Genomic DNA, 15,611 nt, shown 5'->3' with positions numbered 1-15,611 from the left:
ACCCAGCACGAAGAGCAGCCAACATGCATACAGCTCTGTCGTGGGCCTGACTCTCACAGATAGGCCCCCTCTGCTTATGTGGCACGGTGTCCCTTTTACAGCTCACTTAGTCTGTCACCATCAGTAAAGGGATACCAGATGTCAGAGGGCTCACAGCAGATCTGATTCGGCTGCTATGGAGAGAATGGGCTGGCAGTGGGACAAGGGCGGGGAGAAGGGGCAGCTGTGCCAGCGGGAAGTGACAGAGGACCAAGGCAGGGAGGAGCAAGGCAGCTTCTCACGACCTGTCAGTGCCCTGCTTCTCCTCCCCCTGCCAGGAGGAGAACCCGGGGCTTTGGCAAGGGCAGCAGCAGGCAGCTGAGGGTCAGGTGCAACCGCAGGACTCTGGAGGAGGTTTCTTGGTCCACGCTGGCTCCCGGCCCCAGCAGAGTGCTGCGGAGCAGCAGCAGTACGATATAAAGATGCTGGTCCTGTGGGTGTATTAGGGGAACCCACAACCCCAATGCCAACAAGCCTGGAGAGCCAAACCCCTGACGCCATCGGTGCGCCCCGTGCTTCACGCTTGCTTTGTTCACGATAAGAGATGTGTGTGTTTGTTAATGAGCACGGTCAGAACCGGAAACTCCCAACCATGAGATCACCCCATTCCTTGCACACGCCTCTTGTCTGGGTCTTGTTTGGCAAAGGTGGGCTGCATGCCTGGCAGTAAAACCATGGCACACGTTTGCTGCTTCGTTTGCCCGTTGACTTAAGAGACTGTGTTTTTGCAGTTAGCACAGATCGATCATCTTTTGTGTTTAGAGTGCGGGGCCGAGTGGGTTTGGGGTGCATGGAACAGGCCCCGGGGGAGGGTTTTTCCTTTTCTTCTTTCTTGCGGTACTTCGCGTATCTTTCTGTGCATTCTTGCTGCAGCTACCACATACTCTGCTGGCCCAGAGCCTGGCCTAAGCTGGTGGCCAGAAGTGTCAAGAGGACATGGCTACAGGGGCTCTCAGGGCTGGCGGGGGGAAATCAGAACACCCACTCGGAAAACCGCCTGGCACTTTGGGTAAAACTGAAGATTAGCATGTCTGGGTGATTTAGCAATTTGTCTCCTAGAGTAGAAACCCAAAAGGAAATGTGTTCGTGGACACCAAGAGGTACATCTGTGGATGTCCCCAGCCGGTCCACTGTCAGCTGTGCTCGGCAGCACTGGCAGGGATGAGATCCACGGCAGTGCAGACTTCATCCTCTGACACAACACTGCGGAGTCCCATGTGCACACTCTGCAGAGAAGGATGCCAGGCTGGGCACAGTGGCAAGCTGTCTGAGTGGCAATTTGGGAATTTTGGTTTCTTTAAAACACAGAAATACTATAAAAGTATGTTTTTGTCTTAAGGGTATGGGGTTATGAAGCTGCTTCAGACTGTCCGCGGCAGCTGACTATGATTTGCCTTGTGCTCTAGCAGGGGCGTAATTTTGCCAGCAGCAAATAGTTTCTGCAAGTGTGTGACATTTGGGATTCTGGGGACATTTTAGAGGGTCTATAAATGCTAGGGCCCCCAAGATGGGTTGTTGGTTGTTCATTCAGGTGGGTTGTTAGTTGATTGTTATTGTTGGTCATCTATTAAATAGTTGCACACAAAGTTGTCCCCAATCAGCAGGAAGTAGTTTAATGATAATGCCACCCCGTTCCTCATCCTGACTTTATTCAGGGGCTCTTTTGTTTCCCCTCTATTCCTTATCTCTCTTATCTAGGGTTAAGGGTTAGGGTGGAAAAGGATGGAGGAGGGTGGAAGGAAGAAAAGCCCATAAAGTAGCAAAAGGCTGTCACTCCAGAGCGTGGGAGGTTGAGACAAGGATCGCAAGTTCAAGGCCATCCTAGACTGTAGAATAAGACCCTATCTCAAAAAAAGCAAAAGAAGCCAAGCATGCTGGTACTTGCCTGTAATCTCAGCACTTAAGGGAGAAGCAGGAGTCAGGAATTTGAGGCCAGCCTGGGCTGAATGAGATCCTAACTCAGAGGTGGAGGCAGGGAGCGAGATAACAGAACAGTATCTGCCAGCGCACATGGGATCTGCATGATAGCACTCCCTGCGGGCCATGATTCCATCTGCAGCCCCCAGCACACTCCTGAAAAAATAGCAATAATGAACGGCGGACGTGGGAAGCTGCAGAGCAGGCAGGAAGACGCCGGCCCTGGAAGGCAGTCAGTCCCGAGGCTAATCTGGGCGTAACAGACTAGGTGTCTACATATATGTAGATTGTACTAGATGGAAATTTTAGTATCTTAAGGCACTTTGGAGTCACCTGCTTATAGTAGCAGTACTCATAAGGCTGTGACAGGATCTGTACAAGTTCAAGGTCAGACTAGGTTGTATAGCAAGACCTTGTCTTAAAAAATAAAATAAAATAAATACAGCTCTCAGGAGACTGAAGGAGGTGGATCTCTGAGTTGGAGGTCAGCCTGATGTACAGTGATTTCCGGGATAAGGGACAGTGGGGAGTTGGGGATTCATCTTTATACTGATGTCCCCAGCAAGAAGACATGGGCCGGTAAAATGTCCTGACCAGACAGGATTCTCACATTTCATTTCCTGGAATTGGTCACATGGTCAGCCTTGGGAACCTCTTGGGAAGTAGTAACATCTGAGGAAGAAGGGAAGAGGCATGAGGTAGCCTTTGACTAAGTATTTATATATATAAATAATAATATTATATATATAATAAGTATATATATATGCCTTTGACTAAGTATTTTATATAAATATATATATATGCCTTTGACTAAGTATTTATATATATAAATAATAATATTATATATATAATAAGTATATATATATGCCTTTGACTAAGTATTTTATATAAATATATATATATGCCTTTGACTAAGTATTTATATATATAAATAATAATATTATATATATAATAAGTATATATATATATGCCTTTGACTAAGTATTTTATATAAATATATATATATGCCTTTGACTAAGTATTATATATATATATATATATATATATATATATATATATATATATATATATGTAAGCACACTATAGCTGTCTTCAGATACTCCAGAAGAGGGCATCAGATTTTGTTATGGGTGGTTGTGAGTCACCATGTGGTTGCTGGGATTTGAACTCAGGACCTTTGGAAGAGCGGTCAGCGCTCTTAACCACTGAGCCATCTCACCAGCCCCTGACTAAGTATTTTCAACCTTTGTAGCACAGCAGAAGCAACTGAGGAGGTTTGAAGTGGGCTGCACTCACACACACATACATACATACACACAAGGGCACATGTAAATGCATAGTGTGTGTCCAACCTCACCCCAGACCAAATCGGAGCACCTGGGTGGTGTTTTTCAGGAAACTGGTTGAACCACAGCAGGGGCCACAATTCAAGACCCAAACTGGCACCAGCATCCTAGACAGGCAGGACTTGTCTACAACTCAGTGTTGCAGGAGCGACTGAGAGCCCCTTCCTTGTGGAGAGTCTTTGGTTCATCCGGGGCCTGCTTCCTGATTGACTCCCCACCCCTCCCACCTGTCAGTGCTCCAGGGTTTTTGCTTAGAATGGATTGGCACAGGAGGCAGTAGCCAGTGTGTGTGTACTGAACTAAGGAAGATGGGCTGTCTCACTCAGTCCCCCCTTCATTTATGATTGCCTGCCTTCATAGAAGAGAAAGTTGAGGCTCAGAGACCTGTGTGTGGTTCCTTGGTCAGAATCACGGGAAAGAGATAACAAATCCAAGTCCTGGCTCATCCTCTATGTTCAGCCTCCTCTCTCTCTCTCTCTCTCTCTTTCTCTCTCTTTCTCTCTCTCTCTCTCTCTCTCTCTCTCTCTCTCTCTCTCTCTCTCTCTCTCTCTCTCTCTCTCTCTCTCCTTGAGACAGGGTTTCTCTGTGTAGCCCTGGCTGTCCTGGAACTCACTCTGTAGACCAGGCTGGCCTCGAACTCAGAAATCTGACTGCCTCTGCCTCCCAAGTGCTGGGATTAAAGGTATGTGCCACCACGCCTGGCTCTCTCTCTCTTTTTAAAGATTTATTTATTTATTGTATATGAGTACACTGTAGCTGTAGCTATAGGTTATGAGCCTTCATGTGGTTGTTGGGAATTGAATTTTAGGACCTCTGCTCCCCCCAGACTCACCAGAAGAGGGCGTCAGATCTCATTACAGATTGTTGTGAGCCACCATGTGGATGCTGGGATTTGAACTCAGGAAGAGCAGTCAGTGCTTTTACCCATTGTACTATCTTGCCAGCCCTTCAGCCTCCAATCTCTTAATCCCCTGGGACTGCAGAAGTACAACAGCAGGCCTAGCTACACGGGTCTATGAGCCCCCAGACACCCCTAACCACCCCCTCTCTCTCTTGAGCAGCTCATCACGCTTCGAGGCTCCATTCTCGAGGATGCCACTCCTACGGCCACCAAGCACGGGACAGGGCGGGGCCTACCCCTGAAGGATGCTCTGGAGTACGTCATCCCAGAGCTCAACATCCATTGCTTGCGTCTGGCTCTCAACACTCCCAAAGTCACAGAGCAGCTGCTGAAGCTCGATGAGCAAGGGGTAAGCCAGGGGCTGAGGAGCCCCCGCCTTCAGCCCCGCTCCCGCAGCCCCGCCTGTCTCCAGCTCTACGTTTATGTTTCACAAGTAGCAAATTCACTACTAAGCTAGACTGAGCAACAGGAGGGAGCCTTCAGCACATTGTAAGGGCACCAAAAGCAGTGTCATAGAAACAGCCTGGGAATGAGATTGACACCACAAGGTTTCTGTGAGAGAGCGGGAGAGGGAACCTGCGCCAACGCACGAACACAAACCCACTCACTGCCATCTGGCCTGTTCATAGCCCCTGGCATTGCCTTCGGACTTCCAGATATGTGCAGACCCCGAGTAGCTGAGGTTTTGCTTTGGCACAGGCTCATCTCACACCCAGTCTTCTCCTGTCGGAAGCCAGTCCCAGCTCCCAGCTCTGCCTTAAGAATACCGCAGACTGGCACAGCCGTATAAAGACAGATGACAGAGTGTGCTCCTCCCTGCGCTCGAGTCTCTGGGGCACGCCCAACACGGGTTCCTTCCCCAAAGGCTGTGTGCATTGAGTTCCCAAGTGGTCCCAGCAGCTCCTGGGCCTGGCCCTCAGGACTCCTCCCCATGTCCCATTCCCTGGACCCTCCTTGAACCTGCTCCACTCTTCCCCCACACAGCTGTGCCGCAAGCACAAGGTCGGCATCCTGTACTGCAAGGCGGGCCAGAGCTCAGAGGAGGAGATGTACAACAACGAGGAAGCCGGCCCTGCCTTCGAGGAGTTCCTGGACCTCTTGGGCGACAAGGTCTGTCTGAAGGGCTTCACCAAGTATGCCGCGCAGCTGGATGTCAAGAGTAAGTGGGGAGCACCTGGGGGGCAGCGGCAGGCAGATCTCTCAGTCTGAGGTCATCCTAGTCTGCATATTGAATTCCAGGTCAGCCAAGGCTACATAGCAAGGCCTTGTCTCAAAAAATAGATAGCTGATAATGGATGGACAGATGGATGGATGGATAGATAATAAGTGGGGTCAGGGGGAGGCTCATGTACTGCTTCAGGATGGAGCGCCTCCCTAACAGGCCCTAGAGTCCACCCTCAATGCCACCACCACCACCATCATCATAATCTGTTAAGTAGGGGCCACTGAGCTGTCAGGGAGCCACCCCTGCTTGACTGACTGACCTGCTCAGGTCTGGTGATGCCTACCCAGGTGAAGGTGCGGGCCAGTGGGAGGTCAGGGTGAACAGCACCCCCACTGGGGAATGCAGCAGGATGTGTTCTGGGGAGGTTGGAGGTCAGCCCTTGTGTGTGTCTCGGTGGTCGTGCTCCTAGGCATAGGCTCTGCCACTGTGCCATGGGCATCAGATGTGAGGCTTAAGCATGGCCTCGGGCACCTGGAGAGCACCCCAGAGCTCCACGGGACTGTGTGACATTTACAGAGCAGGGACGACGGTGAGGGCCACCTGTCACACGGAGAGAGCCTCAGGAGAATGTGTACGAAAGGACGCCTTTTAAGTGCCAAGCATTTTAAGAGCGTGGCAGGCTGGCGAGGGTTTGCTGGCTGACAGTAAGCTCTGAAGACACTCTGGCATGGTGACTCATGCTGCGATCCAGCACTCAGGAGGCTGAGTCGGGAAGACTGCATTTGAGGCCAGCCTGGACTACATTGCTAGACTTTGCCTTTAAAAAAATAATAATTATATAATGGGAGATTTCTTTTATATTTCTTTCATTTTTAAAGAGTGAATGTAAGTAAAGGCTTTGAGTTAAAAGCTAACAGATGGCCTGTGGGATACTCCAGGAACCTAGAGGCTTAGGGATGGTAGTACTAACTGCTGTTTCTATCCCAGCGGACTCCACGGGGACCCACTCCCTCTACACGACGTACCAGGACTACGAGATCATGTTCCACGTCTCCACCTTGCTCCCTTACACTCCCAACAACAGGCAGCAGGTCAGTGGTCCCCAGCTGGGGCACAGTTAGTCCCTAAGCTTTCACTCTTCTCAAGACTGGTGGCCATCAGCCAGGCCATCTGCCCAGGGATGGCGGAGATGCGCCCCACAGTCAGTGCTCTTGTCCCACCATTCAGAGGAAAGCGACTGGGCCTGAATGAAATACGTGGCCATCCTGGAAAGGGTGAATGGTTTAGGGGCCAGGTGCTGGGAGATAACAGTAGACACCTATGGCCAGGGGGCTGCAGGAGACTGCAGATGTGACAGCTCCCTCTCTTGGGCACAGCAGGCCAACTGAGCCAGCAGGACAGTGGGACTACTTTCTGGTGGGTAGGAACCCAGAGTGCTAAGAATTTAGAACATAGGTTTATGGTTTTGTTTTGTTGTTGTTGTTTGGTTTTGGGAGGTTTTTTGTTGTTGTTGTTGTTGTTGTGGTTTTGATTTTGTTTTTTTTCATTTGTTAGGACAGATCACAATATAGTCTCAGTAGGCCAAAACTAGTCAAAATACAGGCCATTTCCTAAGGATATCCTAATAACACACTCTCAAGAACATCGGCATCAGAATTAAACATAAGTTTGAGCTCTTTGCCCCTGCTTGCTGTGTGAGCTCAGGACAGTGAAGGCACCTCTCTAGGCCACAGGTCCTTCCTCCACACATGGGCAGCATGGTCCTGATGGATGCTGCATGGGTACTAGAAAAGATACTTGCTTCCATGCGCAGGCCCTGAGCACCAGGCAGCCAATACTTTTAGGAAGCAGGAGCCTGCTGCTGCGTACCAGGGACTGCAGAAAACTTGTCCTGCAAATTCAAAATCAAAATCAAGTTGGGGTCCCACCCTTTTGCCTTCATTCTTGTAGGACAGAAGGCAGGTCACTTTTAGTTTCTCTGAACCAAGTTTTCCCATCCTTTGAAAAGCAGTCAAATGAGTCACTGCCACTCAGGGTTTGGGGAAGGTTCAGCAAGGTCACGAATTTAAGATATGACTGGGAGGTAGGCCTCATATGGGGTCAGCCACAGGAAGCAATTCTTGTAACTTCATTTGTACAGTTCAGATGCATAAAAGCTAGAGAGCTAACAGGCCCAGGGCTGGAGTGACAACTCAGAGCTCAAGCGCACTGGCTGCTGTTCCAAAAGACCCAGGTTCAATTCCCAGCATCTACGTGGTGTCATACAACTGTCTAACTCCAGTCCCAGGGGATCTGATACCTTCTTCTGGCCTCTGAGGGCACTTGGCACACACATAGTATACAGATGTGCATGCAGGCAAAACACACATGCACATAAAAATAAAAAAATTAAAAGTCTTTGGTGCTATACTTGGCAGCACATGCCTTTAACCCCAACACTAGAGTCACAGAAGCAGGTGAATGGATCTCTGCTAGTTCTAGACTGTGGTCTACTGCAGGACTTCCAGAATAGTCAGAGCTACATAGATGATCCTGTTCCAGAATAAACAAATGAAAAAGAACTAGCAGGCTGGATAAAGTAGTTCAAGCAGGAGATTGCCCAGTTTGGTGGTTTCAGGCCAGTCTGGGCAATTTAGGAAAGCTGTCTCAAATTAAATAGTTAAGAACAAAACAGAACTCAGCTGTGGTGACCAGCTCCCTTTGTTGGATCAAGAGTAAGAGATCGGGCTGGTGAGATGGCTCAGTGGGTAAGAGCACCCGACTGCTCTTCCAAAGGTCTGGAGTTCAAATCCCAGCAACCACATGGTGGCTCACAACCATCCGTAACGAGATCTGACTCCCTCTTCTGGAGTGCCTGAAGACAACTACAGTGTACTTACATATAATGAATTAAAAAAAAAAAAAAAGTAAGAGATCATGCTGAGCTGTTTACTGAGTCTGGGTCCTAGCCTGGGCTGTGTGAGACCTGTCTTCCCTGCCCTCCAGAAAAGAACAAAAGGTGTGGGGGATGTCAGTTGTAGTCTTGTCGAATAAAGAAGATACCATGAAGACACCCATTCTGGAGATGGAAGCAGGGGGCATGGCTCCCAGGAGTGCAGGAGAGAGAGCCTCCTAGCATGGGCCCTACCTGTGCATCCTGGTCAGATTCTGCCATTGTCCATATGGCCTGCGCAGGTCCAAGGTCTCCCACATGGGTCCTCCTGCAGTAAATATGATTTGCCAAGCACTCCAGTTTATCAAGATCTTTGCTAGGAACTAAGGGACTGATACAGGCAACAGTCAAAACAATGTCCCATTTTCTCATCACTGACAACCTGAATGGGAAGAGATAAATGAGGAACAGGGAGGGAGAGCCTCTGTGTGCAAAATGTGGGCATAAATATCAGATAAGGAATAGGAAAAGGCAAAGAAAGGCATGCTGGGGCAGGACAGATCTCAGATTTGCTGTGGGTGACAGAAATCCCTCCAAGGAGGAAGGAGCAGCAGGGACAGCCATTCCCACTGTTTGCAAGAGGAAGGCTTTCCTGGAATGCTTGAAGAGCATCCGGGCAGGTGTGGGAGGAGAACAGGCTGTGTCAGAGGCTGGGGGGTCCCATGTGGGGCCTTCTTGGCTTTGTCCATTCCTCTGGAGTGAGAAGGAGCCAGAAGGGCTCTGAGCTTCCAGGGACTAGGCCTGACTCCGGCGCTCACATGCGCCCTCTGCTGGTAGTGGGCATGGGAAGCCAGCAAGGCAGTCTGGGTAGGATTCTTAGAGCTGACCTGTGACCCTTCCCTCCTCCCTCTCTGCTTCCAGCTGCTGAGGAAGAGGCACATAGGGAATGACATCGTGACGATCATCTTCCAGGAGCCCGGCGCCTTACCTTTCACCCCTAAGAACATCCGCTCGCACTTCCAGCACGTCTTCATCATCGTCCGAGTCCACAACCCCTGCACTGAGAATGTCTGCTATAGGTACGGCTGCCAGCATCCCGGCCACCACAGCCAGGCCCTGAGAGGCTGAGGAGGTTGTACCTAGTCACAGATCCCACCTCACCTCACATCCTGGCCCCCTGCTTCCCATCAGGGCCTATATTTTTGGAACTTTCTGAGTAATGGGAAACGGCCTCATCCTGGCTCACAGGAAGATATGCTCGTCTGTGCGGGCTCTTGGGCACCTCACAGGAAGGCTCAGCCGGGCGTTGAGCCTGAAGGGAGCTTCATCTTCTGGCGGCACTCAGTTTAACGTCTTCCCAGCTATAGAGGGAAACACATCGATATCGGGCTGGGGTTGTAGCTCAGTTCACAGAAAGCTGGCCTAGCATGCACAGAGCCCTCAGTTTGGTGCCCAGTGTAACATAAACCAAGCACAGTGGTGCATTCCTATAATTCCGGTGTTTGGAAGGGGGAGGCAGGGGAATCAGAAGTTCAAGGTCATTCTCGGCCGTCTATCAAGTTTAAGGCCAGCTGAACTGCTGGAGACCCTGCCTCAGTGAGGGCAAGAGAGAAAGCAAGCAGCCACACCTCACTGGGGCGTGAGCAGAAACTCTGTGGAGGCAGGCCCTCTGGCCTGGCTGCAGTCAGGTGCCCCTGGGAGCTCAGTGCCTGGCCCGGTGAGAACAGAGAGCTACAGGGGTGATAACCTAGAAGCAGACCCCAGGGACCACCTACATGGGGGCCCTGCTTGTAGGTATTGTTGAGGAGGGGACAGAGTGTCACTCTGTAGCCCAGGCTGTCTTCCAACTCTAAACCCTCCTGAATGAATGTCGGGGTGATAGGCATGTTGGATTGAGGGTTTTGGTTTCCACACAGACAGGTAACCCAGGTCTCAAGCCAGTTCCTTACCCTCTGCAACAGCAGGGCTTCCCCACGTTAGTGGCTGTCCCCAGAAGATGAAGAGGAAGCCATTGGAGACTAGGAGCAGGATAGAGCTGGATCCTCTGAAACACTGACCCAGCAACCCAGGCCCCGACTGTGGGGACTGGAGCAGGTGTACTGCTTCCCATTGTTTGAACATGGTGTAAAATCCAAAGACTCCAGGAGGGTGGGCGTGCAGCTGCATCGGCCCCCTGCTCGGCCGTCTTCACCCCGAGGGCTGCTTCTACGTCTCTAGGCCATGTAGTATTCCACGTGTCAGCACAGGTGCTGGCTGGCTAGAGCCTCTGCTGTAGAGCCTAGGGGCTTCCACTCAGCAGTCTCCGAGGTCTTTGCGTTCCAGATAGATGACAGCTCCCCATTGTCCTCCAAGGACAGGCATTTGGGACAGTTTGCTAGTGCCTGCACTGAGTCACCTTGAGTCTGCACCCATTGCAGTCGCCATCAAATCAAGCAGAAGGCTGTCTAGGGAATGGTTGCAGTGGAAGTGGGGGAGTGAGGGCCCTTGCCCATGTACACTGGTAGCCTTGGTCTTGCTGGAGCTGGCAGTTTTTAATAGTTTGAACAGCATGCAACTGATGTGAGCTGCTGTGTGGGACGCATTGTCCAGTGGCTGCCGGGGACCAGCACCATCAGTCATTGCCCTGGCCCAAGGCCACCCCCTTGTTACTGGAACATACTGTCACAGTTGCAGGATGCTGGCTGGCACCTTAGACTCTGAACTGTCTCTGCATCTGAGAGGTAGCCCAGGTAACAGAGGACAGATGCTCGCACGTGCCAGAGAAGAGGAAGCAGCCTGCTTGTGCCTCAGAGGTCAGCAGGAAGGTTCAGGTAGCCAGGTGGCCCTTCTCCCCTCCCTCCACAGTCCTTTTTACTTTGGCAGGGGAGTGGCACAGGATGGGGGATCAAGTGCAGGCCATGTCCATGCCAGGCAAGACTTCACCACTGAACCATTGTTGGGTTTTATCTCTGGGGCTTGCTTTGTATTGTTTCTGTAGCACTTTCACATAGCCATGCTGGTCTCAGACTGGCCTCAAACCCATAGTCATCCTCCTGCCTCAGCTTCCTATGTACTGGAATTATAAACCTGAGCCACCATGATCAGCTTAATATGTCCAAGCACCCCTGTGTCAGAATTTCTCTGGGGCTTGGGGCTACAGTGGGTTGGTTGTTTGGTGTGCATGTGTGTGTATGTTGTCTCCTGGACACAGGCCTCTTTCATACTAGGCAAGTACTGTACCTCTGACCTATAGCCCTAGCCACACCCTTGGCTTTTTGAGACAGAGTTTTGCTATCTAGCACAAGCTAGCCTGCAATTCAACTATATAGCCCAGGCTGGCCTCAAACATGTGGTCCTCCTGCTTCAGTTACCCAAATGTAGGGAATATAGGGATCTGCCACTGCACTCAGTGCTCCTCCCCATCTCTGTGCCTTCCTCCCTTACCTTGTATCTCCAGTAGCCTGCTCCCACCTCCCACCTCTCCCGACAAACTCAGGCTTGGTCCCCAGGGTGACTTCTTCCTGACACACAGCCCTTCATGGGCATTTTGGGTTTGGTGGTGGTGGTGGTTTACAATTTAATTTTAAAAGACTTTTATTGTGCAATATTTTAAACATTCTGAAAAGAGCAGAAAATAATGGAACAGACACCCATGTGCCCGCCAGCAGATTTAGCAGATGTTAGCATTTTGCCTTCCTTGCTTCACTATTTCCTCTTTTCTGGATTTTTAAAGAAAGTGTTAGTGATACACCCTTGCCAATCCCAAGTCACCCACTCTCAGTGCCTCCCCCAGCTGTAAGAAGAATACAGAGGCCAGCCTGCCCCGCCCTCACACCGTGCATGCGTGTACATGTACTCATGGGTCATGTAGCCCAGGCTGGCCACAAACTCTGGGTCCAAAGATGGCTCTTGCTTCTTTCACCTCCTCACAAGTGGCAGAATTACAGGCATGTGCCACCATGCCCAGCTAACACATCAGAGGACCTTGGAGGCCTGGGGATCCCCACTACAGGCACCACAAAAACAATAGTTGAATTAATAACTGCACATGTCCTGGAAGCTCCTGCTGAGCTCTAGTGGATCAGGAGGCCTGATGGCCACACATCTTCTAGTTCTTGTCTTTTGCCATTTCTTAATGGCCACCAGCATCTTTCCTCTTACCAGTGACTCCCATTGGCCAAACTCACTTAGAAGCCTGAGCCTGTGGGACCCCAGGTATAGAGGCCTTCCTTCTCCCAGAATGTGATGGATGAGAAGTGTGAGACACCTCCAGGGCCATGTGTGGCATGTCCCTGTCGCCTGAGCTCTGACCCTGGGCTTGCCTCCTCCTGCATGTTCTTTTCCACCTGGGCTGTCCCACATGCTGTTCCTTCTGTCTGCAGTGTCTTCCCTCAGCCCCACCCTCCTCCCCCACCCCCAGACGCTACTGTCCAAAGCAGGAGCTCTATCCTGCCCTGGCCCACCACTCTGTCTTTGTCAGTGTCTGTTCATATGTGTGCTCAGTCAGCAGTTGTAGAAAGACCACAATCGCTGTATCCACAGAGCTGAGAGGAGCATCCAGGAAGCCCCTGTCAAACAGATGGGTGAATGTTACACCATTCCCTATCAGGATGCGGGAGGGTACTGTAAAGGCCAACCAAATGCCTACAGGCATTGTACTGTGTTTGAGTTGCATAGGGTATTGTGTAATCTGTAGTCTACTTATTTATTTTACTTATTCTTTTGAGAAACAGTCTCACAAATCCCAGGTTGGCCTCCAGCATGCTATTCGGCTAAGGATGACCTTGAATTCCTGAGCCTCCTGAGTTTTTGGATTATACGCACGAGCCACCACACTAGCTCCAGATTTTAAAAAATCTTTGTTGATAATTATTTGCAAAGTATATTAGTATCAAGTAAGTATTTAAAAAAAAAAAACTAAATTGCACAGAACGTATTCCACAGCCAGCTAGCCCGACACTGATGGTATGAAACAGGAACAGCAGCTCTGACCTCTGCCTTGGACCAGCGGCTCTCAGCCTTCCTATTGCTGCGACCCTTTAATACAGCCTAACTATAATTTTGCTACTGTTATGAATTGTAATATATATATATATGGTATGCAGGGAATCTGTTATGTGCCCTCTGTAAAAAGAGTCATTCACTACCACCACCACCCTGCCAAGGGATCACAACCCATAGGCTAAGACCCTTCCCTTTGAGTCAGCTTCTGTCCAAGCCTGTCCCAGATTTTCCTCACCCTCTTAGGAGCAGTTGGCTCTCCCCGGGGCCTAGCCATCCCATTGCAGCTCAGGAGAATAGAGTACAGGCCCCTCCATCCCTCCATGCCTCCTACACTCACACAGTTGAAGCCCTCATTGTAAAGGCGTTGCCCAAACTGAATCACATGATCAGTGGGAAAGGGCAGTAAGCTTGCATCTGACTGGGACATTAGAGAGGACGGACAGTTGGGTTTTTTTTTTTCTCCCAAACTGTAATCTGATTCATAGTTTATATAAAACAAGAGTAAATGAAGTCCGGCGCCTGTAGCTGTAATCCCAGCACTCAGGAAGTTGAGATGGGGTGTCTCAAGTTCAAGGTCAACTGGGCTTCATAATGAGACCGTCTCAGAAAACCAAGCATGGCTGAAGATGCAGCTCTGTGGTAAATCTCTTGTTCTGTATGTATAAGCACCAGGTCTGAGCTGCAGCACTGTATGTATGTGTGTGTGTGTGTTATATATAATATATTAAAACATGTTCTTTAACTTTCCAGTCTAAATCACTAGCAATTTATTAATTAGCTCATTCATAAAAGAATGGAGGAATGGGGTATGGCTCAGTAGCAGAACACTTGCCTAGCTACATGGTTCCATTTCCAGCAGGGCGGACAGGAGGGAGACAAAAACATCTATCTATCTGTCTGTCTGTCTGTCTCTCTGTCTCTCTCTCTCTCTCTCTCTCTCTCTCTTTCTTTCTTCCTTTGTCTCTCTTTTTTTGGTTTGGGGTAGTCAAAACAGGGTTTTCCTGTGTAGCCTTGGCTGTCCTGGAATTCACTCTGTAGACAGGCTGGCCACACCTAGCTTGCCATCACCCTGGCTAGAGACAGTCATAAGGAGCCCAGGCCAACCTTGAACTCCTGATCCTTCATCCACCTCCCAAGTGCTGGAGTTGCAAGTATGTATACTGTCGGTTTTAAGGAGTTGCATTTTTTTTCCTCCTCTAAATGGTTTCTCTCTCCTCAGCATGGCTGTGACCCGATCCAAAGATGCGCCTCCCTTTGGCCCCCCAATCCCTAACGGAACCACATTCCGCAAGTCTGATGTCTTCAGAGACTTTTTGCTAGCCAAGGTAATTAATGCTGAGAACGCTGCTCACAAATCCGACAAATTCCATACAATGGCCACCAGGACCCGTCAGGAGTACCTGAAGGACCTAGCTGAGAACTGTGTCTCCAACACCCCCATTGACTCCTCCGGCAAGTTCAACCTCATCTCCCTGACCTCCAAGAAGAAGGAGAAGACGAAGGCCCGGGCAGGAGCAGAACAGCACAGTGCTGGGGCCATTGCCTGGCGGGTGGCAGCTCAGGACTACGCCCAGGGCTCAGAGATTGACTGCATTCTGGGCATTTCCAATGAGTTTGTCGTGCTCCTGGACCTGCGCACCAAGGAGGTGGTCTTCAACTGCTACTGTGGGGACGTCATTGGCTGGACCCCAGACTCCTCCACAATAAAAATCTTCTATGGCCGAGGGGACCACATCTTTCTACAGGCTGCAGAGGGTTCTGTGGAAGACATCAGGGACATTGTCCAGAGGCTAAAGGTAAGAAAGTGGGCCCGGCAGTGGGTGTCTTGCATGTTTGGCAGAAGGTTCCAGAAGTATTGTAGTACCTAACCTGGCCCAGGCAGTCAGGCATAACATGCCCTAAGAATCAATCAATCAAACTCTAACACTCACTCTCTCTCTCTCTCTCTCTCTCTCTCTCTCTCCCCCTCTCTCTCTCTTTCTCTCTCTCTCTCACACACACACACACACACACACACGACTCTGGTTGCCCATCCCTTCACCTCAGAAAGACAAAACAAACAAACACACACACACATATTCATTGCCCCCGAAAGTCGGTAGGACATGCAAATCTAAACTTACACTGAAAGTTTAAGTGGAGCTGGAAGTATAAGCTCAGTGGGAGAGCATTTAACAAGGCCCTAGGTTCAATTCCCAGTACTGAAACTGAGAGAGCTTTTCTCTGGGAGACTTAAAATATAAGGAAAGGTTTGGGCAGGGGGAGTGCGGCGGTGGAGAGGCGGCTCAGAGGTTGAGACTGTCCTCTCGCAGAGGACATGAGCTCAGTTCCAAGCATCCATATCGGGCAGCTCCCTGCCTGTAGCTCCAGCTCCAGAGGTTCCCATCA

General features: G+C 50.2%; 1 protein-coding gene across 16 annotated transcripts in view; it reads left to right on the top strand.

The window, feature by feature from the left end:
- Positions 1-15,611, top strand: part of Sipa1l3 (signal-induced proliferation-associated 1 like 3) — a 198,790-nt gene that overhangs the window by 126,647 nt on the left and 56,532 nt on the right. For all 16 annotated transcript variants that reach the window (XM_011250732.3, XM_006540405.3, NM_001081028.1 and 13 more), the window contains 5 exons: positions 4,364-4,552; positions 5,188-5,362; positions 6,356-6,459; positions 9,162-9,319; positions 14,443-15,019. In XM_011250732.3, coding sequence (XP_011249034.1) covers positions 4,364-4,552; positions 5,188-5,362; positions 6,356-6,459; positions 9,162-9,319; positions 14,443-15,019 — 1,203 coding nt within the window. The remainder of the gene's footprint in view (positions 1-4,363; positions 4,553-5,187; positions 5,363-6,355; positions 6,460-9,161; positions 9,320-14,442; positions 15,020-15,611) is intronic.

Source organism: Mus musculus, chromosome 7 (genome assembly GCF_000001635.26).
Source record: "Mus musculus strain C57BL/6J chromosome 7, GRCm38.p6 C57BL/6J".
Taxonomy (NCBI): domain Eukaryota; kingdom Metazoa; phylum Chordata; class Mammalia; order Rodentia; family Muridae; genus Mus; species Mus musculus.
This window is presented reverse-complemented; position numbering and strand designations above follow the sequence as displayed.